The sequence below is a fragment of the Chiloscyllium plagiosum genome, unplaced genomic scaffold (assembly GCF_037043375.1).
Source record: "Chiloscyllium plagiosum isolate Xiang-an unplaced genomic scaffold, Cpla_swu_hap1 HiC_scaffold_15, whole genome shotgun sequence".
Classification (NCBI taxonomy): domain Eukaryota; kingdom Metazoa; phylum Chordata; class Chondrichthyes; order Orectolobiformes; family Hemiscylliidae; genus Chiloscyllium; species Chiloscyllium plagiosum.
The window spans coordinates 43,693,323-43,721,199 of record NW_028270153.1 but is presented as its reverse complement, the minus strand read 5'-3'; the positions used below and the strand labels follow the sequence as shown (position 1 = coordinate 43,721,199).

The following is a 27,877-nucleotide window of genomic DNA, read 5'->3' as shown; positions in this document are numbered from 1 at the left end:
CATTTCCTGTCGTTGATCGTTGAGATATTCCACCATCCCTATAAGAGAAGTAAAGAAAATATATTGATGAAGAAAGAAAATTAAACAATCCAATTAGTTCCTTTATTTTTAAACAATCATTCATGTACTAACATTAACACAAGGTAAAAGAAATGTTTGATTCATTTCAATGGCTTAAATGTAAAGTAATAAATTTGGAGTAGAAGGGCAGCAAAAGGAAATATACCCACATGTGTTATGAAGATGTGGGTGTACTGTACCTTTAAGAGAGTTAAAAGCTGATAGAGCTACCTAAAGCACCAAGTGTTCTCAATAAGATACAATGTAATAGGTGCTCTCGCTACTGGGGTAGCTGGGGTAGCTGGTTGCCTGGAAATGACAAAATAGATTTGAATGAGGCCAATTAATTTAAATTATACCCTGAAAAATATCAAACTCCAATCCAGTTTGAACTTACTATATTGACAATCTTAAAAGTCAATAAAACAACCCGATGCTTTGGGGGTAAAAGATTAGGGAAAATTGAACAGTTGAGCGGAGGACTGCCAAGCTACCAGCATGCAAGAAGACTGCCTGAAAAATAGATCTCTTAAAAGTACCTTTATTGATCAGTAACCTGTGAAGCAGAATCCCTAAGAAAAGGAAAAGAAGACACAGGAAGATCCAAATAGAAGTACCGAAATCTGCCTGGTTTTGAGATAAGAAGTTTTGTTTTGTAAATCTTACATAGGAGTTTTATTGGACTAGTATTGTAGAAGGGGAAGGTAAAAGATAAGTGAGAGGAAGGACTTGTAAATAATTGTTTGTTCATTATTCTCTGTTACACTTTAAGAAATAAAGTTTTTAATTTTTACTTTAAATACTTCTTGGCCTCTCGAATTTTCACAGATTACTGCATGGGATAAATCTTTTCTGTGTTGCTGGTTTAATTTAAGCAGGAGAGTTTACCCCGTGTTGTAATACATGTTAAGACATTTAACAAAGCAGCTGAACAAAGTGACAGCAAAACATACAAAGTATAGATCAAAAAGACATACAAAAAAAAGCAAGTAAGATTCTGGAGGAGCTCTGATGATTCATCTAGGCTTGAAAAATTAGTTTGCTCTCTCTCCACAGATGCTGCCTGACCTGCTGTGATTTCCAGCATTTTTTTTGTTTTCAGTCAAGTAAGATTTTGGATTGTACACGTAGCAGCAATTAATATAGTACATAAACACATGAGGAATTAAAGCAGGAGCAGGCCAAACAATCCCATCCAGTTTTGCTCTCTCATTCAATAGGATCATTATTGTATTTCTATATCAACTCCAATCTCCCACTCTGTCCCTATATCCCTTGATTCCCTTAGTTCTCAAACATTTAACCATCTCAGCAAGACAAAGTCCAAATCAAGATCCTGATGGGGTCAGATATGTCATCCCTGGCTCCTGATAGATTTAAAAATTATATCTAACTGGTTAACACAACTTGCTAGTATGCAATAGACTTCATCTTGTGGTTAAATCAAGTGTCTCTTTCTTTAAGACTCAAGAGTGTTTCATTTTTTACCACTGTTAACTGAGCAACAGTTCAGACCCAGTATAAAAAGGAAAAATGTTAACTTAATAGAATGTTAATTGAGAATAGAAAAGAGGAATGATGGCAGCATTCTACTCTCACCATTGCTGGTAGTGGTCTTGATTCTGCAGATGTATGACAGTTGCCAGATATGCAAGTGTAATAGGTTAAATGGCCTCTCTGTGTACAGTAATTTGTGTGATTCAGCTCTTGCTACTCAACAAACATTTACTCCTGGCTTTCTTAAAATATATGGAGTCAAACTGTAATACTTGGATCACGTATGTATTATGCATTAGCACTCATTGTATTGTCCTTTTCCTTCTTACAGTTGTTCCATGTTCATTTTTGTTTTGTAATTTCACCAACAAGATGCGGACTAATTTAGTCCCTGATGAACCTAATGGGTCATTAATAAAGTACAATGAAGAAGGAGGTGGTGCACCATGTTCAGTAAGTGATCAAAATTTACTTATTTTCCCAGCTCCTCTTGTTATCCTTGTCTTAATCTGAGTTATGATGTGTAAAGATAATTTTATAGAAAGGTTTTGTGGATGATTTACAATTTTCATCCCTTTAGTTGGCAAGGTAATCTTAACATGATTAGCTTTGGAGAGTGTGTCTTCTTTATTATAGAGAGAGATTAGATACCCTACAGTGTGGAAACAGGCCCTTAGACTCAACAAGTCCACACCGACCCTTAAAAAAGTAACCCAACCAGATTTATTCCCTTACCCTATATTTACCCCTGACTAAGAGACAGAGGGGTAGAAGGAGAAAGAGAGAAAATGAGCAGAGAGGGAGCTGATTGGATTTCTTTTCTGTACTTCATGTAGTAAAATTTAATATAGAAAGAGTTTGATATATGATTTCTTTGGGATTTAAATAAAGATTTGCTGACAGAAGAATTTGGAGGTGTTAAGGTGCAGAGCTATGGATTGAATTCCAGTTCAGAACAAGGAAACAATGAGGGTGCTCAAAATAAATGCAGAATTATCTGCTGAGTGAGTTAAGTACAAGTATGCTGACAAACTGGAAAGAACATATTGAATGTCCCCAAATAACTAGCATGCTTAAAATATTATGAACAGTGCCTTTGCAATTGACAGCTATGGCCGTGGTAAATGTGAGCACTGTCTGCTCAGTATAGGTGTGCACTGTGTAAGTGTGGGGATGGCAATCCACAGTGAAAATACAGATGAATAGTAGGTGTCATTTGTTTAGGAAATGTAAAGACGGCATTATCTATTATGTTCTCTCCACAACACTGTCTGACTATATTTTGAATTCTCAGCTTTTATTTCAGCATTATCTGCATTCATTTCAAATAATTTATTGTTCCATAAATAATGGGGATTTTCCTGATATCTCTGCCATACAATGATTTCCATTTATGTTATCTCCATACATTAAAACAAATTCTAGCTCTAGCTTCTCCTTATGTATACTTCAGCATTCAAGAATAGTCTGGGGTAGTCCTCCAGTATAGTCCAGACAGAATGTGCCACGTTATCCTAGAATGTTGTGTTCTGCAGAACTGGATCAGGCAAAGAGGCAATGTGATAGATGTTGAGTTGGGAGTTCGGAGAAGGATGAGGATATTCAGCTGCACAAAGTTCTCCTTAGGGATGTCAGAGCTCAGAAGTATTTGGCGCTACAAGTCAGACAGAGTTTGATTGATACGCAGTTCCAGTAGCTGCTAGCTGGGAGCTGAAGAGCATTATGGACTTTCAAGGTCAAGATGCGTGCATCTGGTTCTAACTGTGGGTGCAAACTGCAACCTCTATTTATTTATTTTGTGGTCCCTTTGGTTGGCTGCTAATAAAAGATCATGTTTGATTTTGTCCAATGCTTGCCTGTGTGTTATATTCTCTTCCTAAACAATGACAAGATGCGGGTGACCACTGGACATTAGGGAAAGTCGTGAAGATTCAGAGAGGATCTTAGGTGGGATGTAGCTAAGGAAAGGTAAAGAGTGTGACCTGGTTGTTAAACAGTAACTAAAATGAGATATTGGGGTAGCAAATGGAAGGAAGTATCAGCCATGGTCAGTGTGGTTTTTTTGCCAGCTATGCTATTACTCGGCCAGTAAAGGTCAACACCGGATTGCAACACACGTCCAACTAGTGAACTTTGAAAGATGGCATGGACACAAGGGATGCCAGCCATCCAGTTAAGCAGCGCATTATTCTGGGAATGGTGCATGATGAGAGATAAGTTGGCAATTTAACCAAGGATATAGAACATTTGGATTATAGTGTAACTATTCCATAGATTCAAGGCTATGAAAGAAAATATTTCCTTGTAAACTATACAAGCATAAGAAAAGCAATGTATATTGCAAATTTGAGCTGATTTATTTATTTTCTTCTTCTGCAGGCTGACTTTATTTCACGATTCTTGCCAGAAGAAAATGGTCACTTTTTACTCCATGGCTTTGAAACTTCAGGCACTTTGCAAATAGAGAATGAGAATCTGCTCAAACATAAAGTAAACAACTGTTTTCCCAAGTGTGAATCCTTAGTAGAAGTTATTTACTTTACAAAAACATAATTAAAATAGACTCACAAATTCTAATTCCTTGATGTAACAATAATGGAGTTCCACATAAAGTTGCACAAGATCTCAAGATTTGGTTCAGTCTGAATAGTTTTTTAAACATTTCAATAAGTACCTTTCTTTACTTCCTGTCCATGACATTTTCAATATTATTTCAATAACATGCCAAATGAACATGCAAAGGAAAGAATGGCACGCTGGCTCAGTGATTAACACTGCTACCTCACAACGCCAGGGACTTGGGTTTGATCCCAGCCTTGGGTGACTATGTGGAGTTTTCACATTCTCCCTATGTCTGTGCAGGTTTGCTCCAGTTTTCTGCTACATCCAAAGATGTGCAAGTTAAGTGGGTTGACCTTGTTGAAATTGTCTGCAGTGTTCAGGTTAGGCTAAGTGGGTTAGCCATGGCAAATTTAGGACTAAGAACACAGTGAGGGTCTGGGTGGGATGATTGGTGATAGGCTGAATAGCCTCCTTCTGCACTGTAGGGATTATATCCTATGAAAGGTGAATATAAAAAAAACTTCAGACAATGCTACACCTCACTCCCATTATTGCCATTTTAACTATGGAATAGGATCAGCTGCACATCTGTAATCTAATCATATTGACACACAACATTAATAGTCTACCATTTGGTGAGAGAGCTTACAATCCAATAAACATAAAATAGTGCAGAAGCTGGAAAGCTGAAGGAAAGACAAAGCATGCTCGAGAAACTCAGCATTTGTAGAGAGAAAACAAAAGAGTTAACATTCCAGTTTGACTCTCCATCAGAACTAGGTTGAGCAAGCAGGAAGAATATAATTCTGTCCAGGGCTAACCCATTAATTATTGCCACTTGTCTCACCACTTCTAGGGAGGGGAACATTGCACTCACAGTTACTGAAACACATATAGGATAATATGCATAAAACTTTTTTATTCCATGTGTAGCATACATTCATACTTTAATAGATTGAAGAGCAATAAAAATCTATGTTTTAATCCATGTGGGAATTTTAAATTTACATTTCTGTCAATCTTCCAGATTGAGCCACAATCCAAGTGTGTGCTCAATCCAGATAAGGAACCCAGAAGTGGCATGATTACTTATGATCTTTCTGGATATAGCCAATTTAAAAAAGCCAACCCAGGACACCCATCCACCATGAACATCTGGTGGACCAGTCAATCAGGAGGCTGAGTAAGAGAGCTCACAGTGATGTCCAGCCAACAGTACTAATGGAGCCACTGAGGCAGAGATGAAATACAATGGAATCTCAACAAGAAAGCCCACCCTGCAGGACTGTAAAATGTCAAAACTCCCTCCTGACTACAGGCACTAGGACTATTCATGTGGTGAAGGAGGTCCTCCACAGAATGAAAGACTGTTGCTGTTGATTCCAAGTTGATACATAAGAAGATGGTTGATCAAAGACATCATTAGTTCACCTCCTCACTTCCCTGGACTGCTGCCAAGAGACCACCTTCAGTTAAATGATAGGATCTGGTCTCAGCCACCATCTGGATGATCCCAGCTGTGGTATATCTGCCCAAGCTCATCCAATTATGGACTTAATATATATTCTGCTGCTGCTTGGCTATGATTCTGTACAGATTAAATGTAACTTGCCGATTCTTCAACTCTAGCCCCTTGAAATGGACCTTCGAGTTGTGTTTGCTCTTTTAATGAACTTATTTACTTGCATCACAAACTTCAATGGCTTGTGAATCTATGCCCTGATCGGTGTGTTTTTCTATCCCATCTAGAATGTTAATTTCCAGGGAGTATATGGCTTTCTTATTCTTCAATGCGATTCAATTATGGTACAATTAAAGATTTTTTTTTTACTTCAGGGATTCTTCCAACCTTCAGCAGAAAATCTGACCCCAGTGAACTCTTCACCTAGCTATGACTTCAATAATCATAATGGCCTGGAGACTGCAGTAAGAATGCATTTATTATTTATTGATGAAGCATCCCCATGCCAAATATTTCCTTTGACTTCAGCTGCAGTTGTTTGATACAGATAATACTAGACCAAATTTGTTCAATTATTTCTACTTAAAAAAAAAAAATTATACCCAAACATAGCATATGAACATATCTTTAGGATCATATCTCATGTTAGTTCAAGACATTTTCAATATACAGTATACTATTCTGTTTGATTTTCTTATAGAAGAAAGTGGCATTTGTATAAAGCTTTTCAGGGCCAGTGAAGTATTGTGAAATATAGCCATTGTTCTAATTTACAAAATGTGCAGCAACAAACAGCAATATGATGACCTATTAATCTGTTTTTGTGATATTGATTCAGAGGCTAGGTCATAGGAAAAGCTCTTTGCTTCTCTTCAAAATAATGTCATTGGACCAAATCTTATGTTTTTCGCTAAGTCTGAATTGCACTGAGTTTTTTGGGGGGACTACAATGAAATGCAGAAGCATGATATAAATGGATCCGAGGGTGTCATGAGGGCTCTTAGGGGGTGGCACAGAGACTGTTGGATACCAATGTCTGTGGACGTGTGGTGCATGTGGTAGCTGTCCGTGGAGTGTTCCCAGAGATGTTGATGTTCACTGTCCAGCATGGAGGTCCTTCACAGCAAGTGGCATATTGAATTTGCCAGGGACCTGCCCTGACTTCCATTTCACATTTTCTCAATGTATAGAATATTTGGTAAATTAGGAAGCTAAATATTAATGAGGCAAGTTAGGCCATTATCAATAATCCCAAATAATTGGCAACTTGCCATTGCTTAACAAGAAGCTGGCTGTGCCAATTGTCAAAAGCAAAAAGATGGAGTGAAATGCTCCTGTTGTCAATTTTGACCTTACTCACCAAATTCCTCACCTGATTCTGTCACAGATCTTGCCATAGCCCATGCAACTCAGACCCCGATAGGACTCCACCCGTGAAATCTTACACACCAAACTGAGCAGGTAGTGAGACTTTGACTTAACATTTTATTCAAAGGATGTCAGCTCTAACAGTGTAGCCCTCCCTTAGTAAAACATTAGAGTGTCAATCTTGATATTTATACACAAATCCTGGAAAGGGACTCATACCCAGAACTTGTAACTCAGAAGTGAAACTATGACAAAGTGAGCCATGGTTGACATTTTATGAGATGCTAATAATGTGCTAGAAATAATGGAAACCGTATCAGAGGAAATATTCCAGCAACACATGATAGAAAGGAGAAAGAACATACTATTATATAACCTTATTCATATTGCCAGGATATCCAGAGTACTTCACAGTTAGAGAATCGTTTTTTGAATGTTGTCACTGTTTGAATATAGGCAAATGTAACAGCTAATTTTCATATAGTAAGGAACCATCAACAACAATGAGATAATGACCAGATAATATGTATGTAGATTGAGGGATAAATGTTGGCTAGAACATAGGAAATTTCTCTGATATTCATTCATTAGTATCATACCTTATTACAATTACTGCCATTATACCACACCTAATACATTTTAAAATTGTGAAAACATATATTTTTAATGTAGAGGCAAACTCTATCAACTTTGTATGCCAATTGCAAAGTTACTAGTTTCCATCTTGATCAGATACTTAGAAATTCAGATTGCATTGCTACCCCAATCTAATGTAATCAATATGCTAAAATGTATTGATAATCATAGTTTTAAAGTGAAAATTAACATCTGTCAAAAATTAGTTTAAAAAACTGCAAAAGAAAATAATTTGTCTTGATTATGTCTTTTAATATATTTTTAGTTCTAGATTGCTGGTGTGAAGTTGTATATGTCATTAGATTATCTGTTCAAACCACTAGGAATTTTGATTAAAAATGTAATAATTTATTCATTGTTGTCTAATTTGTGCATCTAAATCCTCAGGGTAGAATACATTTCTCTGAGTCAACTATGTCTCCAACTATACACCAAACTGGATCCAGACAAGTCATGAGAAGTAATCTAGATGATCTTATCTACCAGGTACAGGTATAGTGATTAGACACAATATAATTAATTGCTTAGTTGGCAGAGCAATACAACGTCCACTAATGTTGAAGGCTTTTTATAACATAAATGCACTGAGTGTATGCTCCAATGTCCCTTTGCCATTACTATGTGGATGGTGAAATGAAGTTGCTATTCTAGAAACAAGCTGAACCCTAGGGCTATCTTCCAAATAAGCTTCATATGAGCAAAAGTTGTTCAGTGCTAGATTTTCAAAATTGTATTGTTGAGCATTTTCCAACGTAAATGTGAATTAAAGAAATTTATAGATGAGGAAGATAATATTTTTCCCTGGCATTATTTGTATTTCTGAATATAGGTATTTTCATTGTTTAGTTGTGGTTCAGTATATGAACGCAACAAAAAATAAATTGTCATCTTTCTTACAGGCCTTGTATGTTTGTTTAACAGTGTTATTTTTTTAAAAACAGCTATTGTCTAATATTTGTTTCAGAGAGTGCAATTCTACAATGACAGGGAAGACCTCCAAGACCATTGCGCACCCCATGTTTATATGCATGAGGGAAGAGCTACAAGTATAATATCGCTTGACAGTCTCATTAATACTGAGAAAAGAGATGACTTCAATTATCTTGACCAAACTGGAACCAAAGTTTGTAAGCAGCAGTGAAATTTGTCAGTGAAACCTATCAAAAATATCCAATGTAATCATTAGAACTTTGTGCAGATGACAAACATGCTCTAAGTCCCAAATTAAAAGCAAGTTTCAACTTATTCACAGGTTTTGGAAAAGGTCTAGAAATTTGATCACACATATCTATTTTTCAAGAGCTAAACCAACTCCTAAACATCTAAAATGGCAAAACACAGAACAGAAATGCATTACCCACGATACCACCAAATTACACCATTAGCATCAAAAGCTCACAGCAAAAGGATTTAAGTTCACAAATACGTTACTTAGTTGGTGATGGTGTTCTTCTGACCCTACACTTGACTCACCAAATATTGAGTTGCCTAAGAAAGATAAACTTCAGCAGTTTCAGGGTCTTGCTGGAGATTGCAAAATTCTGATGTGGATCATCGCACATATATGCCCAGTAACTCTTCATATATAGGTGGTTAGTAACAGCTTCAGGTGGCAGCTTCCTATTTGTATTTATAATTCTTTTAAGAAAAAAAGGGTGTGTTATTGACCGTTTTATGAGAGGTTTAGTAGTATTGGCTGTATGTCTGAATATCAATCAGGAATATAACATACTGTGTGAAGTAATGCTGACAGATCAATACTATGTCCACCCTGTCTGTGCACACCATTTTGAAGGGTGCTTTGAATGCCTGATTCTATTTCCAAGTTAGAATTTCATGATTTGAATTTTACAAAATATCTACTCATTTCGTAACTATAATTGGCAAACATCAAAATCATAAAGGTTTTTACTTACTTTCTTAGTTTGGAACACAGGTGAAGGGTCAATTAAAAGAAGTACCATCAGGGTTGAAAACTTTAAAAAAACAAAGTAGTAATGAAATAATGGTTAGGTGATATTAATCTTAATTTTAAAATGTGGTGAGTATTTTTGGATAAAGAGAGGACTTAGTGGCTTAGATTATTAATTTTTCTTGTGACATATTTGCATTTTATTTTGCTTTTTAAAAGCGTACGTTAAGCAATGATCGTTTTGGTGTTTAGTTTATAGAGTATTTCACTCGGATGTCATGCCATGTCATTTTAAAATTATACTTTTTAATGTACTTCATTTGCATGATGAGACAGCTTTGTCTTAATAAAATACAAGGATTTTTCCAGTTCCTTAAAATGTTGGAAGCTGCAAAATCACAAAGTGTTATGGGTTATTCTAGCTAAATATTTTATGATGATACTATGGTGAATTGTTTACTGGGGTTTGCTTTCAAATGTATGGGCATGTTTTTGGGACAGTTTCCAAAAAAATGTTGCTTTTTTGTTGCTTATACAATATTAAACTGTTTACTTTGCAACTGCTGGAACATGAACCATTGCTTTCAATTTTATATACTTGTGATTATAATGGATAGATATTTTGATCTTTAATTATCTTGCAGTAGAGGTCAAACACACCTCAGCATGATACAATAAATTTCTATGCTGGGACTTAGATTGATTTTTAGAATTGGTTTATAATGAGTTCGGAGAATAGAAAATGCTGCATTGGTGATATTCCTGGCACAAACAAGCTGCAGCAGACAGAAACAACTCAGATGATGGTTCAACAGAGGAATTATTATAAGATATGTAAGAATAAGATCAGCTGTAAATGGCTTGCAAGGGGTCACCATGGTCCAGTGCCATCTTGGGTTTTTTCCATCAGCATGAATAGGATAGAGATCTAAACTTCAGAGGCACAACTATGAAAAGAAATGTGCTTGGCTCGTAGGATGCAAGACATTGGAATGCTTGCCAGGTACTTTTATTCTCATAACTTAAAATATTTTGAATCTGCCTCAGCTTGTGTGGTCTAACTTGGAGAATGTGGTCAACTCTAGGAACAGTTTGGCTGGGATCCCATAGCAAGAAGGTATGTTCTTTTTCTGTTGTCTTTGCAGGTTCAGTAAAAGTTCTAATAGCTGACACTCAAACTATAGGCTCTGCTGTGGCGAGACCAGTACAGCAAATAGCAATGGATTTTCAAGACTTCATCTCTTGCAGTTAATAATCTTGGACTATTGAATCTCAGGCATAAGGAGTGGGATTAAGACAATACAATTGTTTGTATGTCAGCATATCTACTCTGTCAAATGTTTCAACAAATAGCCTCCATGACATCAAAAAGACAGCATTTCCAAATTGCATTGGCAACAACTGAATTATTGAGGTGCCATTGCCCAAGTATCTTTGTCCATTGGGAGTCATTTTCAAAAAATGGGGCAGCACGGTGGCTTGGTGGTTAGTACTGCTGCCTCACAGTGCCAGGGACTCAGGTTTGATTCCAGCCTTGGCGACTGTCTGTGTGGAGTTCACCCCACGCCTGCGTGGGTTTCGTCCCACAATCCAAAGTTGTGCAGGTTAGGTGAATTAGCCATGCTAAATTGCCCATAGTGTTCAGGAATGTGTAAGTTAGGTGCATTAGTCAGGGGTAAATGTAGGATAATAGGGTAGGGATATGAGTCTGGGTGGGTTGTTCTTTGGAGGGTCGGTGTGGACTTGTTGTGCCAAAGAGCCTGTTTCCACGCTGTAGATGATTCTATGATTCTATGAAAATATTCACACATAGAATGTTGGCATTGCTGGCTGGGCCAGTATTTATTGCCCATCCCTAATTCCTTGAGAAGGTGTTGGTGAGCTACCTTAACATTGTGGTATAGCTGTGAGAAGCATAAGTATCGCAGGGTGAAGGTATTAAGGAAGCTGTCTGTGAAATAAGAACAGGTTTGAGTGTTCCATTTGCTGTAATCACCCACCAGCTATATATTAATGAAGTGATAGCTTTTTGTGTTGACAAATGCTCCTAATTTGGATTTTGGTGCCTTAATAGCTACATGAGTGTTGTTCTTAAATAACCTGGACAGGAAGACAGCCAACATCTGCTCCAAATCCCAAAGTCCCTCATTTTGACTGTTGTCACCCATGGGAAAGCCTCTGACAAATAAGACATAGCAGATTGTTTAATTCAGCTCGGTGCTGCCAGTCTGAAAGATACAGGTGAGCTCCCCAGTAATAAGGTTAAACAGAGAAAGAGGCAAAATCAGTATACAGCCAGTAGTGACATCTGGTCATTGGCATCAGAAATCAGCCTGTTGATAATAGGAGGATGCACTGACAGTAACAACCATCATGGTAAAGTATGGCTCGATTTGATACCCTCACTTCTGAGATTTGACACACCCTTCACTGTTGCCAGACCCAAGCCCCTTCTCCTATTTTGACCTCAACCACATTCCTGCTGTCAGACCTGACCTGCATCCCCTCAATCCCCCCAAACCCCACTGGTCTAGCCCAATAACATTTGCAATCCCACCCCACTCTCCTCTAGACCCAATCCTTCCAAATCCCCTTCCTCTGCTCTGGACATAATTCTCATTCTCCAGACATTCTCCTAACCTGATGTCCCTGCCCTGGAGCCCATGGGATCACTCCCTCTGGGAACTAATACATCTCCCATCTGCCAACCTCAAGACCCAGAGATGAGATATAGAAAGATTGCTATTCCTTGGAAAAGCCAGTCGAATATTTCTAAGTAACTAAATGTCCCTTTAAACTAGATAATGGGAGGTAGGTTCAGTTACATAGAAACTTATCAAAAAAGTTAAAGGGGGAGAGGACTCAGCAGACGTCATTAAAGTTTCCAGAACAAGCAATAGGATAGAAAGTATGGAAGGGCTCATGAATCTAACTTCAAACATAGCAGATATGGGCACAACTATGAAAAAGGGGGCAGGTAAAAGGGGATTGAGGGTGTTGTACTGAAATGCATACAGTACACAAAATAAAGTAAATGCACTTGTACTGCAGATTGAACTTGATAGGTATGATGTTGTTGGTGTCACAGAGATGTGTCTGCAAGGGGATCAGGGCTGGGAACTAAATATCCAAGAATATGCATCTTAACAAGAGGACAGGCAGATGATCAGGGGGTTGGGTTACTTTGTTGGTAAGAAATGAAATTAATACCAACAAGTGATATAGATTCAGATGGTATGGAATTAATATGGTAGAGTTGAGGAATCACAAAGGAAAAAAATGACTCTGATTGGAGTTATGTACAGGCCTCCTAGCAGTAGTCAGAATGTAGAGAAGAAAACAGATCGGGAGACAGAAAAGATATATGAAAAAGGCACTATTGCAATAATTAAAGGGGACTTCAATATATAGTTGGACTAAAAAATTTGGGTTGGTCAGCAGATTTCAAGAAAAGGAATTCATAGAATGTCTACGAGATGGTTTATTGGTGCAGCTTGTGTTAGAACCCACTACACAACAGGCAACTCTGGATTTGGTGATGTGTATTGAGACAGACTTGATTAGGGAGCTGATGGTGAAGGAACCCCTAAGGAGTGACCATGTCGAATTCACCCTGTAATTTGAGAGGTAGAAGCTGTACACATTGGTATTATAATTGAGTAAAGGTAACTACAATGGTATGACTGAAGGGATGACCAGAATAGATTGGAAGCAGATCTGCAATGGTGGAGCAGCAATGGGAGGAGTTTCTGGGGTAAGTTGGGAGGCACAGCAGAAATTCATCCCAAGGAAGAAGAAACATCCAAAGAGGAAGACAAGACAACCATGACTGACAATGTGGTGAAGGTTACTGGGAAGCCAGACAATTGGGAAGCCTTTAAAAATCACCAGAGGATAACTAAAAAGAAACAATAAGGCAAGAAAAGAAAAATATGAGTTTTAGCTAGCTTGTAATATGAAATAAATTTCCAAGAGTGTTTTTAGATATCTAACAGGTAAGTGAGAAGAAAGTGAACCTGGAAAATTAGTAATAAAAGAATAAAGAAATGGCACAGGAACTGAATAGGTACTCTGCATCAGTTTTCACAGTGGAAGACACCAATAGCATACAAAAACTTTAAGAGAGTCAGGGGGCAGAGGTCAGTGTAGCGGCCATCGCTAAGAGGGTGCTGGGGAAGTTGAAAAGTAAGAAGGTTGATAGACCATCCAGACAAGATGGACTACATCCCCAGCGTTCTGAAGGAGATAGCTGAGGAGATTGTAGAGGCATTAGTGGTGATCTTTCAGGAATCACTGGAGTCAGGGAAGGTTTGAGAAGATTGGAAAATAGTTAATGTAACACCTCTGTTTATGAAGGCAGGGAGGCAGAAGACAAGAAACTATAGGCTGGTTCACCTGAACTTGGTCACTGGTAACATTTTAGACCCATTATTAAGAATGAGGTATTGGAGTACTTGGAAGTGTATGGTAAAATAAGGCTGAGTCAGTATGACTTCGTCAAGGGGAAGTCATGTCTGACAAATCTATTAGAATTCTTTGAGGTAGTAATGAGTACGTTAGACAAAGGAGAGCCAATGAGCATGATCTATTTGGATTTCCAGAAGGTCTTTGAAAGGTGTCACCCAGGAGGCTGCTAAATATTATAAGAAACCATAGTGTTAGGGGCAAGATACTGGCATAGATAGAGGACTGACCTACTGGCAGAGAGTAGGGATAAAGGGGTATTTTTCAGAATGGCAGCTGGTGACTAGTGGAATTCTGCAGGGGTCAATGTTAGGACCACAACTATTCACATTATACATTAATAACCTTGATGAAGGAACTGAGGGCATTTTAAAGTTTGCAGCTAACAAAGATAGGAGGAATGGCAGGTAGTGTTGAGGAAGTGGGAGGCTGCAGAAGGAATTGGTCAGGCTACGAGAGTGTGCAAAGAAGTGGCAGATTGAATACAATGTGGGAAAGTGTGAGGTTACACACTTCGGTAGAAAGAAAAGAGGCAGAGAGTATTTTCTAAATTGGCAAAGACTTTGGAAATCTGAAGCACAAAGGGACTTGGCAGTCATGGTTCAGGATTCTTTTAATGTTAACAAATAGGTTCAATTGTCAGTTAGGAAGGCAAATGCAATGTTAGCATTAATCTTAAGAGGACTAGAATGTACTGAGCATGAATGTACTGCTGAGGATGTGTAAGGCTCTGGTCAGACTGCATTTGGAATATTGTGAGCAGGTTTGGTCTCTACGTAAGGAAAGAGAATGGGATTTAAAAACTTATCAGTTTTGATTGAGTTTATTCTGCCATCAATGGGTTGAATGGTCTAATTCTGTTCCTCCATCTTATGGTCTTATGGTTTTTAATGGGGTATCCATTGTGTTGGTCTGTCCCTGAAGCCACGCCCACAGGACCTAAGCAGTAATGTGGCTGCTGTGTACACCTTATTATTTAGTTACATTCATCACACATAGGCCTTTGAATGAAGATGTCTGAGAGACGAGATTAATGTGTAACTATTAATATCATTTTGGAAAATAACAACAACTGGAATACAATGAAACTCCTATACTAATTGATAGTTTATTTTAGAAAGCAGGTATTGTCAAAACACTAAAAAAAGTTGCTAAAAGCAAAGGATCCACATTTAGCTATCACTAAATACTGGAAATGTAGAAAAAGACAGGAGTAACAGGGGCATTTTACCCCCCAATGATTCGTGGGAATGATGCAAAAGGGAGTTTAAGACAGAATGTGTGATGATTGCCTCCCCTTCCAAACATCTTACCTCCTGTTTTACAGGACAATTGACCACTATGATCACAGAGTGTGAAATCATTGGGGAATCATATTTTCACAAGCCATCAACCTACCTGAAGCACTAACATGTAGCTGTTAGACCAACAGGTTTCTGGTGGTGATCATGTTACCCCACATAACTAAAACAATTCAATCCACTATATATCTTGAAACCTGACAGTTAAATTATCATTAAGAAAATATGCCCAAGAGTTATCTAAAACAGACAACAAATGAAGAGCAAACCTTTTATGCTGGAATTTACAATATTTTAACACATTTTCTGTCAATTGTATCTCTGCCTTTCCCTGCAGCTCCCAACAGAGTGTTTGTTTCCACTGTTGAACAAGAACTTTACCCCCTACACATTCTTAACATTTACTGCATGACCATTGTGCACAGATGATGACACTGTCCCACTGGCTGAATGTGCCATTTCCACTACACTTTCCCATCTAAGCCCCTACAATCACAGTGTGACTCTTATTATCAAGTCTCACTTTCAAGTTCTTGCACCTCTTTTCTTGAGTACTTCACCCATCTTCATTATTGTTGAAATAACTCCACAGAAGCCAGTATCCTGTCACCAAATCACCCTTTATTTACATGTGGAGAGTCCGTGACACTTATCCAGCTCTCTCAGAGCTAGCGCTCAGAGTGAGCAGGAAGTCTGACACTCCTGTTCTTATCTGTCAGCCAAGGCTTCCTGATTGGACCGTATTAACTGTCCCAGTCAGGGAACTCACATTCTGATGTCCAACTGGCTCACCTCCTTATAGTGGTCACCTCTCTCTTAAAAAGGCTTGAACTGAATTGAACAAAATGCTTTTGACGAAGTAAATGGTATAGCACATGAATGATTTTGTAATGCTTTAGCCAAATAAAGGGAGAGAGGGGTCTGTAACGGAGGGAAGAGGGTGACCAGGGCTTTAACTATTCAGCAGTTCTTTTATTAAATATATTTGAGGTCTTCCTGATACAGCCCCAAATGCGAATCCTCTGATATTTCTTAATAGGAAATCATCTTGTGAATGACATGACTAATCAGGATCTCCAAGCTTATTTACAATTCTAATGTGTAACGTCGTTGCCCAACTCATCTGTTATCATTTGCTCATCAATAAGCCTTGAAATCACAAAGAAACACAGTAAGTGTTGGAGAAACTCAATGGGTCTGGCAGTATGTGTAGAGAGAGAAATAGAGTTAATATTTCAAGTTCATTGTGAGAGTTCTAAAAAGGAGTTCAAACTCAAAATGTTGACTTTTTAAATTAACTTTTCAGTACCATGATTGATGAATTCAAATAGATATTAAAACTGAAGGTAGCCAGGGTGCCTAAGATTGATCTAATTAAAATTAGACTCTGCAACAGCTTTGATTCCAACATGTCTTCGCCTTTGCCATCAAACATTCACAAGATGAATTTTCACAAATCTAATTCAACAGAATTTTTACATCACAACTACAGCAAGATATCACAAATAATATCCATGCTATTTTGTGGAGCTTCTATTAATTTTCTGCTAAAGTTACAGTGGATAAGCCAACGGACAATTTAAACATCTTAAATGTTAACTAAATTAATTTTGAAACATAGCTGCCTGATTTGTTGTAAGAAAGCATAGATTTTTATTATTCAAAATAATTAATGTAATTTTTAAAAGTTCACACAAGTTTTTATTCCACTGGCTGCTCATTCAATTTTTCTGATTCATTTTACATCTGAAACCTTTCTTGTGAATAAAAGCAGCTATGCACCAACATGAATGTGGCAAAGCCACACATGCACCCAAAAGCTATATTTAACTAAATATGTGCAACATTCTACAGAAGGTCATAACTTCTTAAAATTTAAATACCAAGCATTGCAGCGCTTGGAGTGGAGGCTCAGAAATTCCAGAGGCAACTGTGGGTGGCTCTACCATTAACTGGTCTGTTGTCAGGAGGTAGGGTTGGGAAACTTCCAAGGCTATCCTATGTGCCTGCTCATAGTTTCAACAGAAAATACAAGTGCTGAGCTGACCAAATGCACAGACTTGCAGCCCTTTGTGTGTCTGCAAATATTGTGCATGAAGCATGTGTTGCAATTATTGCTTATTATTTGTTTCAGTTAGTGGGAAAAAGCAAATAACTTTTCATGTCAGCAAAATTGAAATCAATGACCAAGCGTGAACATAGCTGACTCCACACTTCTCCTCTGTCCTGTTGAATGTGGAGTAAAATTTTAAAATAACTAAAATGAAAGCAGAATGCGTTATGGCAGCCTTTCTGAGATCAGACCTTTATGTCCAACTCCCATCTTCTGTGGAAAACTAATCTTTCATTCCCTCTTTCCACTAAGATCTTTCATGGAAGCTGAGGTACAGGTCTTCAGCAGGAAACAGAAACCTCGTGCAGTGACTGATCACATCTTTAGGATCGGCTGCCATGAGTACAACAAATGAGTTATTTCTGTTGATTTATTGGTGAACGCAGCAGCCTATTTATCAAGAATATCATTCCACATACAACAAGACAAAGGATAACTAAGATAATCTATTTATAGTGAAGTTAATTGAGGAAGGAACCTAGATCAGGAAAACCCTCCGTTCCTTCATAAAGTCCAAGGAGATCATTCAGCTGTGTAGATAAATTGAGTCCAACATAATTAGCTGCTACTACGCAGACTAATGCTGGCTGACCAAACCAGGCAGTACATGGACAGCTCTTGCATGGCATTTGTCATTAATATCATTGTGGTAATATGCAGAGGCACTGCATGCCCTCGTGAATCAACAGAATTCTATATCACAATAGTGGAACAATTTCTCCCTCAAAGTAAATGAATGGGCCCTTAGGCAGCTAATACAATGAATAGATAGCACACAATTGAAGCCTTCTGTCTGTTATATTCTGAAAGGTAGAACAAAAAGTGTCCAGCTCGGGATAGTGTCTGAAACAAGCGTTAAGCTCTTTACATATGCAAATAAGAGCTGAAAGCTTGTTTGAGGTCTGTTTGTAAAGGGTTTGCTATCAGCACAACCATCACCTAATTTGTTCATTGAGAGAGAATTAATCAACATAGAGAACAACCAGCGAGTAATAAGGGCCAAAAAGAGCTACCAAAACACAGATTTTTAAAACAATCTCTTAACTACCTTCTGGGAAAATAGGGATGGGCAGTGAATGTTTGTTCAGCAACAAATTAAAAAAAAGTCTTCCCCAGTTTTGACTGAAGGATCAACCATTGAGTACACTTTCAGTTGCTCTCATCCCCAAGGCTTCTGTCATGTTGCAAGAAAATGTTGTGGCCCTTTAACTCTCTGTAATTGCAAAGGTTGTGCCAAAATGATGGGTGGAATTTTCCAAGCCCCTCAATCTTGTAGGCATTGCTGAATCCTGAGAAAATACAATGAGGTTGGCAGAAATGAGACCTCACAATGTTGAGAAAAAAAACTGTCTGATTCGATGGTTAAAGATGAGAATCTCACTTGGAAGCAGCAAGAGGTCTGTTTCCATTGTTTCCTAATTTCATGTTTTTGATATGCAGTTTCCTATTCTCCCATCAGATAGAAACTTTGTTGCGATTATTCCCACCATGAATGTCAGAGCGGGTATCTGGTGGCTTCTTCTCTGGGATAGCAGTCATTGACATCTTAGGTCATGCTCCATGAGCAATGACTACCTGCATTCCCAATCCAATGGGGATGGCATCTGACACATACCTGCCTTTCCACACCCTCATGGCACATCTCTGATTCATTTAAATTACAGCTCTGCTCCTCACTGCTGCACCTTCCATTACAATGATGCTGTCAGGTCACTTTGAGCACAGGGACAAGCACACAACTCATGGATTTGACCAGGACGCATCCAAGGACTCTTTGCTTGCTTTCTTAGCACTCACTCACTATGCACCTTTTTATGCTCACAGCTTCTTTCTTGCTTTGCCACTTCACTCAGAATTAAAACATTTAAAGTACTTCAGTGTTGCCTTGCCATTTAGCACAAACCCATATCCAGGCAGCTTTCCAAACCTGTCAGCAGTAATTAGTCAGAGAGGTGAACTTGCTGTATGCATTGTGTTAAATCAACATTGTACGTACACAATGTACCAGCAATATACATGGCAAATACACTGTATGTGCTGCAACCAAATAACCATGTCTCAAAGTCTAAGAAGTTCAGTTCTCAGTCAGGCCAAAGGAGACAGCCATCAGCCAGGGGTCCCAGCATAGTAAGCCAAGCAGGTTGTCTGATTTCAGTCCAGGGACTTGGGCATGTTCAATCAATGTCTAGCTGTGGTTAGGATCAGATCATTACAGCCCAGAGAGTGGACCACAGGATGTCCAGGAGGTGTGGTGCAACTTATCAGAGGAGTCACAGTAAGTCATTCAGGGAACTTTACACAAATCAGTCAGCATGCGCAGCCTGGTCAGTCCTGTCAGTCAGTTCAGTGAAAGTCAACTAGGTGCAAGTGACGACTGCAGATCCTGGAGATTAGAGTCGAGAGTGTTGTGCTGGAAAAGCACAGCAGGTCAGGAAGCATCCGAGGAACAGGAGAATCAACGTTTTGGGCAAAAGCCCTTCATGAGCTGCCTGACCTGCTGTTTTTTTCCAGCACCACACTCGGTGAAAGTCAAGGAGTGTTATCAGTGGGTACTGTGTGGCAGGGAAATCAAAGAATTGGGGATTAGATGTAACATCTGGATGCAGAAGATAATAATTGAATGGCAGCAACTCAGCACATTGGCGGAAAACATAGTGCAGTGTAGGATATGGGATACTTCAATAGAGTATCATAGATGGTCACAAACACCTTGTCAATGGTGGGAGGGGAATAATTCCCAAGGGTCCTGATACAGTACCTTCCAAACCACACACTTAGATTTGGAAGGACAAAGTCAGTAAAAGTATGGGAACACTACCACCTGCAAGTTTCCCTCTAAGCCACTTCCCATTCTCACTTAGAAAAATAGCATTTCCTTCAGTATCATTGGGACAAAATCATGTGTCCAGCAACACCAAATTGACTGCAGGGGCTCAAGAAAAATGTTCATAACCACCACCTTCTCAAGGGCAACCAGGGATGGGTAATAACTGCTGGCCCAGTGATGCCCACATCCCATAAAGAAACAGTGCAGCACAAAGATTGTTAGGAGTAAGGTGTAGCCCTGGGGCTGATGTTTGGAGATGAAACAGTAATTCAAATAATGCATGGCAACATGTGGATGCTCAGTACTGCAGCTGTCTAAGGAAGATAGGAGCATGGAGTTTGATGGGGTCCATTGTTTATCAGCATGGGGTTGCATTCAGGAGGCCAAATGTGACCTCCCTTGCCTTCCATACTCATGTAAACTGTGAGTGTACAATAGAGATGGGAAATGACTGTGGCGCTGCAGACTCAGTGAGTGAAGCGGATTTTTTTTCTGTCTAAGCATGCAAATGTTACTGGTGAGCATTGTGACACCCAACAAGGGGTAATAGCATTAATCAGGCGCTTACATAGTATGTGCTGAAGTTATCTGTAGCTATAGTACCCTATGTACAGTCATGTACGTAGTATATGAAATGCCTGCAGTTTTCGATACAAATCTTGGTCACTTGACCATGATATTGGTTAGTCCAGACAGATCATAATCATCTTTGTGAAGCAGAAGTAATCACACACAACATCAAAAGTGTCATTTGCACGTCACTATTCACAAAGAGAATTCATGGAGACAATTCAAGATCTCATAGGCTGCACAAAGACAAGGGCATGGAGCTGATTGTCTCTCACCCTGAGCTGTAATTATTCACCAACATGTAGTGCTTCCTTCCTGGGTGCTGTGAGGAATGGGGCTATGGGTGGGATATAAGGTATCAGTAATCATACAGCACTTACCATCTCCTATTGTAATTCTGTGACATGGCTTGTGCTGCATTCTTCAGAATAAGGTCCCTATGGCAAAGGCTCATTTCCTGGAGGCATTTCATGGCCCTCTTTATTGATCCTCCACATCCCACACTATAGTGGAATATGATCGTCCATTTGCGTATGATGCAAATGCTGACGTCTCACATTAGGGAGGATCTTCTCTGTTCCTGACATTCTCCACACAGGTTTATTCAAACTATGATTAATAGATCCAGACACAGCAGAGGTCATCATTGCTGTTGCTATGGTGCAACAAAGGTGCTGAGAAATTGAAGAGAAACAGATGTCCTTGCAAACCTAGGACCAGAAGAGGTTACAGCTGAAGGTTATTTCAGGATGTGCTAAGGTTCAGAGTCTATAGTCCTGGATGCTGTTGTTTTCAAATCAGAGAGGCACAGCATCATCAATGACTGTGAATATCCCAGGACTCTGCCAATAAATTATGTCAGCTGCTAATGGATTTAGTGGCCATCCTATCACAGATGATAGTTGTATTGTGCTTTTGTGCCATTGGCAACATCCAAGGATCTGCTGGGGACCTGTGTGGGACCTCATTTTCCTCAACCTACCAATGGATCCAGACTGTTACCGGTGCAATTTATATCAGATCACACAACTTCAACTTGTTTCCCAGTGATGAGTTCAGTGTTGCAGCCAAGGCAGTAGGCAGTGGTACATCCTAAAGTATGCTGTGTAATCCCAACATGGTATGCTCTGCACATCTTCAGCAGGAAAAAGAGATCTGGTGGACTCTGAAGAGCTGGGAGAACAGCCAGTCTTTTGAGGAGGAAGATGAAGACATTAAACAGGACTTGCTGCTTGAAAATGCACTGCAGGCTCAGGCAGAACAAGCAAGGCAAGACTTAATTGATACCCAGTTCTAATAGTTTTGAGTTGGGTGCAATGATCACTCATTGACTGTAAATTTTGTTGCTGCTTGAAAGGCAGGTGTGTCTGCTTCTTTTGCAGTTTTTGTTTGCTTGCTGTTGCTGAATAAAAGTGAATATTTCAACCATTTGAAGGCTCTGCAGCATGTGATGATCCCACATTGAACAATGCAAAGATTTTAGATAGCAGTGGATAATAGCAAAAGAGTAGCACTCCTTTTGGTAGGGTTCTAAGATGAGATGATGCTAGGGAAGGGCAACCTGTGTTATACGGTTCTTAAACAGCAATCCATTTATAAATTTGCAATGAAGTGTCAGCTGTGCCACTAATGGACTCTCAGAAGCAACTGTTTATTATCCCCATCCATTAGGTGTACTGTGAAAGGTAACTTCCTGCTGACAGTATGTGATGTGGTGTATGACTGAACTTTAAAAATGATGCCTATGCCGATAGCACAATTGGAGCACCATAACAGCATGATAATTAGACAATGAGGCAAGCTGCAGAAAATGGCATGAGGAAACTCACAACAATAGAGTTCATCAAGAGGAGGCCTCCATGAAATGCCTTGAAGTTGAGGTCTGGTAAAATATTCTTCCCTCTTAATGGCACTAAACTGATGTAGAAATATTTTCTGGTCTTCAAGTGCAGTGGCATGCTGCCTCATGGTGCCAAGACCCAGGTTCAATTCCACTCTTGGGTGACTTTTTGTGTGGAATTTGCACATTCTCTGAAGTTTGCAAGCTCTGAAGAAGATTCACTAGAATGGAAATGCTAACTCTGCTTTCTCTCCACAGATGCTGCTGGACTTGCTGAATGGCCTACTTCCACATTGTAGGGATTCAATGTATGTCCAATTGCAGGTTCCGCAAAGGATTGTAGTGGAAGTTTCAATTTGCCAAGGGATAGCATGGAGTTTTGGATTACTAGTCCAGTAATATTACCATTATGCCATTGCTTTCCCAACTGTAAGGAGAGAAAAATTGATAAGCTAGAAAGTTAGCTTTATTTGACTCCACAGAAGTCTAACTTGCTGAGTTGTTATAGTATTTTCTGCTTGATATGCAGCATTAATGTTATTTTCTTTTTGGTTCACAATTTGCCTAGTATTTATGATAAATCCTGAGTCATATCAAATAATGAAACACAACAATGAAACAAAAGTTAAACACACTCCACTAATGACCTTACCAGATGGATTTGACAAACCTTTCTGCTTTGTGTGACAGTGCCATCTCCTGATGGAACTATGCACCAAACGTTTGTACATTTTAACACGAGCTAGCTTTCATCTGCATTTATAAGCTGATTGTGATTTTAAATTTAGTACTTGGAGTGATTTTCCACCAGGATTTTCTTTTAACTGTCATAGAAAAGCAACAAAACCTTGAAGAGAACAAAAAAACAACGGATGTTGGAACTCAGAAACAAAAACAGGAAATTGCTGGTAAAAGGCCTGAAGAAGAATCGCTGGAGTGAAAGCGTTAACTCTGTTTTCTCTCCACAGATGCTACTAGACTTGCTGAGTTTTTCCAGAAATGTTTGCTTTTGCAACAAAGCCTTGGAAAAAGACAAGAACACCACTGGTGAGAGAATCCAGCTTCAAATTCATGCTCAGTAGAGGATCCCTCGGGATCTTGCACACAGCAAGTCAGAATATTTGGTTCTCTTCATTTCCTGAAATCCTTCTGTGGGAGCATCTATGACTTTCTTCTGCTGTTCACTCACTTTTGTTTTATCCCTGCTTCTCCACATTTTTTTCTTTTTCTCTTCTCTAATTTCTCCCCTCTTTGTCTTCTTGTTTTATTCAGTTTTATTTATTGTTAAGTATGAATTCATGTATTATGCATCATGTTAGAAAAGGAAGTAGTCCACGCCTTTCAGTCAAAGGTGAAGAGTGCCTACTAAAGAGCACATATGTGCAGTATAGGTCAGAAGGTTGTGGGTGAAGGGAGGGGTTTAGGGCAGAATGCAGGTCTACTTTCAGATGATGACTCATAGGAGTAGAGTTGATGAATAGCAGGTACAGAAAAGGATCTAACTGGGATTTTCAAGAAGGCAGCACACCACCACCTTCTCAAGGCGAGCTAGAGATGAACAATAACAGCTGGCCCAGTTAGTGACACCAACATCCCATGAGAGAAGGTACAAAAGGCAGCATGATAGAAAAATAACAAAGATCTGCATTTATATTGCACCTTCAATGGGGCAAGATATTAAAAGACACTTTGTAGCATGCAATCAAACAACATTTGATACTAAGCTACGTAAGGAGATAATAGTAAGTTGAAAAAAAGAGTTTAATCAAAGAGGTTTTGCAACTCATTTTCCTAGTGAATGTATTAGTTTCTGTAATTTAGCCAGTGTGGTAATGATCAGCACTCGCAATAAATATGGAGAAATCTGTAGCCCAGACACTTTTTTTTGACAGATGAATGAACAGCAATATCATACTCAGGAAAACATTGAAGATGTAGCTGCAACTCTTTCATATCTACTCTAATATTGAATAGAACTCCCTGCATCCCCTTGCAACCGACCAAGAACATGCATCATGAGCAAAAGCAGTTGAGGCCAGGTTTCATGGATTCTGCTTTATTTTCTGTGCCATTATGATGGATAAGCTAATGTGTCTTATGAACAACTTGAAAAGGGATTTCTTTTCCTCCATTAACATTGCCTGTTGAGTTGTCTTTCAGCAGGCACTGCTACAATTGAGGTTGGAAGGGTGTATAAAGTCTTTTCCAGTCACATTTCTCTACTCATCAAGGTTCGTATATCTTGCCATTCTTATCCTTCATCATCACAGGAACATGCTGGTCCCGAACTCTGATCAACTGGTCTTTAAAAGACTCCTACTTTATCTTTAAACAGCTGTCCCCAATCCAATTTTTCCAGTTCCTGCCTCATATAATTGAACTTAGCTTTTCTCCAATTTAGCACTTTCACACAAGGATCAGTCTTATCCTTTCCCATAACAATCTTAAAACATACAAATCACTGTTTGCAAACTGCCTCCGCATTGGAACTTCAATCGCCTGGCCACGTTCATTCCTCAATACAATGTCTAAAATGGCCCCTTTCCATAGTTAAACTATGGGGTGGCATGGTGGCTAGCACTGCTACCTCACAGCACCAGGGTCCCAGGTTCAATTCCAGCCTTGGGTAGTTGTCTGTGTGGAGTTTGCATATTCTCCCTGTGTCTGCATGGGTTCCTCGGAGTGCTCCAGCTTCCTCCCACAGTCCAAAGCTGTGCAGGTCAGGTGAATTGGCCATGCTAAATTGTCCTTAGTGTTAGGTGTGTTAGTCAGAGGTAAATGGGTCTGGGTGGGTTACTCGTCAGTGTGGACTGGTTGGGCCAAAGGGCCTGTTTCCACACTGAAGGGAATCTATTCTACTTTTGTTTCAGGAAACCCTTCTGGATGCACTTAACAACTTCTCTCCTATCTAAACCCTGGCACTAATGGAGTCCCTGTGAATAGCAGGAAGTGAAAACCATCCAGTTCAACATCCTTGTTATTTTTACATTTGCCATGATCTACTTACAAATCTGTTCCTCTATTTCCCACTGACTATTGGGAGGCCTATAGAGTAACCCATCATAATGATTGCAACTGTATTATTCCTAAGTTCTCACCAGATGAGCTCTCCAAGATGTCCTCTCTTAATACATCTGTGATATTCTCAATTAATAAAAGCAACTCCTCCATCCCTTTTATACCCTTCTCCATCATGCCTGGAACATCTAAATCCTGAAATGTTGAGCTCTGAGTCATAGAGATGTAGAGCATGAAACAGGCCCTTCGGTCCAACTTGCCCATGCTGACCAGATATCCCAACCTAATCTAGTCCCACCTGCCAGCACCTGGCCCATATCCCTCCAAACCCTTCCTATTCATATACCCATCCAAATGCCTTTTAAATGTTTCAATTGTACCAGCCTCCACCACTTCCTCTAACAGCTCATTCTATACACGTACCACCCACTGTGTGAAAAAGTTGTCCCTTAGGTCTCTTTTATATCGTTACCCTCTCACTTTAAACCTATGCCCTCTAGTTCTGGACCCTTCTACCCTAGGGAAAAGACTTTGTCTATTTATCCTATCCATGCCCCTCATAATTTTGTAAACCTCTATAAAGTCACCCCTCAGCCTCCGGTGCTCCAGGGAAAACAGCCCCAGCCTGTTCCGCCTCTCCTATAGCTCAAATCCTCCAACCCTGGCAATATCCTTGTAAATCTTTTCTGACCCCTTTCTGATAAGAAGGAGACCAGAATTGCACGCAATATTCCAACAGTGGCCTAACCAATGTCCTGTACAGCTGCAACATGACCTCCCAACTCCTGTACTCAATATTCTGACTAATGAAGGAAAGCATACCAAGTGCCTTCTTCACTATCCTATCTACCTGCGACTCCACTTTCAAGGAGCTATGAACCTGCAGTCCAAGGTCTCTTTGTTCAGCAACACTCCCTAGGACCTTACCATTAAGTGTATAAGTCCTGCTAAGATTTACTTTCCCAAAATGCATTTATCTGAATTAAACTCCATCTACCACTTCTCAGCCCATTGGTCAAGATTCTGTTGTAATCTGAGGTAACCTTCTTCACATGTCCACCACATCTCCAATTTTGGTGTCATCTGCAAATTTACAAACCATACCTATTATGTTCGCATCCAAATCATTTGTATAAATGACAAAAAGTAGAGGACCCAGCACCAATCCTTGAGGCACTTCACTGGTCACAGGCCTCCAGTCTAAAAAACAATCCTCCACCACCACCCTCTACCTTTGAGCCAGTTCTGTATCCAGCTAGTTCTCCCTGTATTCCATGAGATCTAACCTTGCTAATCAGTCTCCCATGGGGAACCTTTTTGAACGCCTTACTGAAGTCCATATAGATCACATCTACTGCTCTGCCGTCATCAATCCTCTTTGTTACTTCCTCAAAAACTCAATCACGTTTGTGAGACATGATTTCCCACACAGAAAGCCATGTTGACTATCTCTAATCAGTCTTTGCCTTTCCCAATACATATACATCCTGTCCCTCAGGATTCCCTCCAACAACTTGCCCACCATCGACGTCAAACTCACTGGTCTATAGTTCCCTGGCTTGTCCTTACCACCCTTCTTAAACAGTCCTGCCCTTCTCTCAAACAAGTTTCTGTAATGGCTACATCATAATCCCATGTACTAATCCAGGTTCCAAGCTCATCAGCCTTACATGTTATATTCCTTGCATTAAAATAAATACTCTTCAGACAACTAGCCCTGCCGTGTTCATTAACCTGGCCCTGCATGTTCTTACACTTATTTGATGTAGTTGCTCTCTTCTCTTCAAACACTCCACATGCTGACCTATTGCTCAGGTACCCACCCTCCTGTCACATTAAACCCTCCCTAATAAACCTCCCTAGTGGGACATTGGTGCCTTTCCAGTTTAGTGCAATCTGTCTTCCTTGTGCAGGTCCCACCTTCCCTGGAAGAGATCCTAATGATCCAGATATCCAAATTCCTCCCTCCTGCACCAGGTCTTTAGCCACACATTCAACTGCATTTTATTTCCTATTTCTAGCCTCACTAACATGTGGCACATGGAGTAATCCTGAGGCTACAAATCTAGTGGTCCTGCTTTTCAACTTCCTACTTAAGTCCCTGAATTAATTTTGTCGGACCTCATCTCTCTTTCTGCCCATGTCGAATGCCAATGTATACCGTGATGTCTGGCTACTTACCTTCCCCCTTCAGAATATCCTGCATCTGCTCAGAGACATCTTTGACCTGACACTTGGGAGTCAACA

General features: G+C 39.5%; 2 protein-coding genes across 2 annotated transcripts in view; one reads left to right on the top strand and one right to left on the bottom strand.

The window, feature by feature from the left end:
• LOC122559908 (cadherin-like protein 26) overlaps window positions 1-10,017 on the top strand; it is a 47,975-nt gene extending 37,958 nt beyond the window's left edge. Inside the window, 6 exon segments of the mRNA XM_087994614.1 lie at window positions 1,889-2,010; window positions 3,937-4,047; window positions 5,956-6,045; window positions 7,973-8,071; window positions 8,550-8,696; window positions 8,698-10,017. Of these exon segments, the coding sequence (XP_087850740.1) occupies window positions 1,889-2,010; window positions 3,937-4,047; window positions 5,956-6,045; window positions 7,973-8,071; window positions 8,550-8,696; window positions 8,698-8,739 (611 nt within the window). The 3' untranslated portion in view covers window positions 8,740-10,017.
• A 3,357-nt stretch (window positions 10,018-13,374) lies between these two features.
• Window positions 13,375-27,877, bottom strand: part of LOC122559955 (sodium- and chloride-dependent neutral and basic amino acid transporter B(0+)-like) — a 73,793-nt gene continuing 59,290 nt past the window's right edge. The window contains exon 12 of the mRNA XM_087994600.1: window positions 13,375-13,395. Coding sequence (XP_087850726.1) covers window positions 13,375-13,395 — 21 coding nt within the window. The remainder of the gene's footprint in view (window positions 13,396-27,877) is intronic.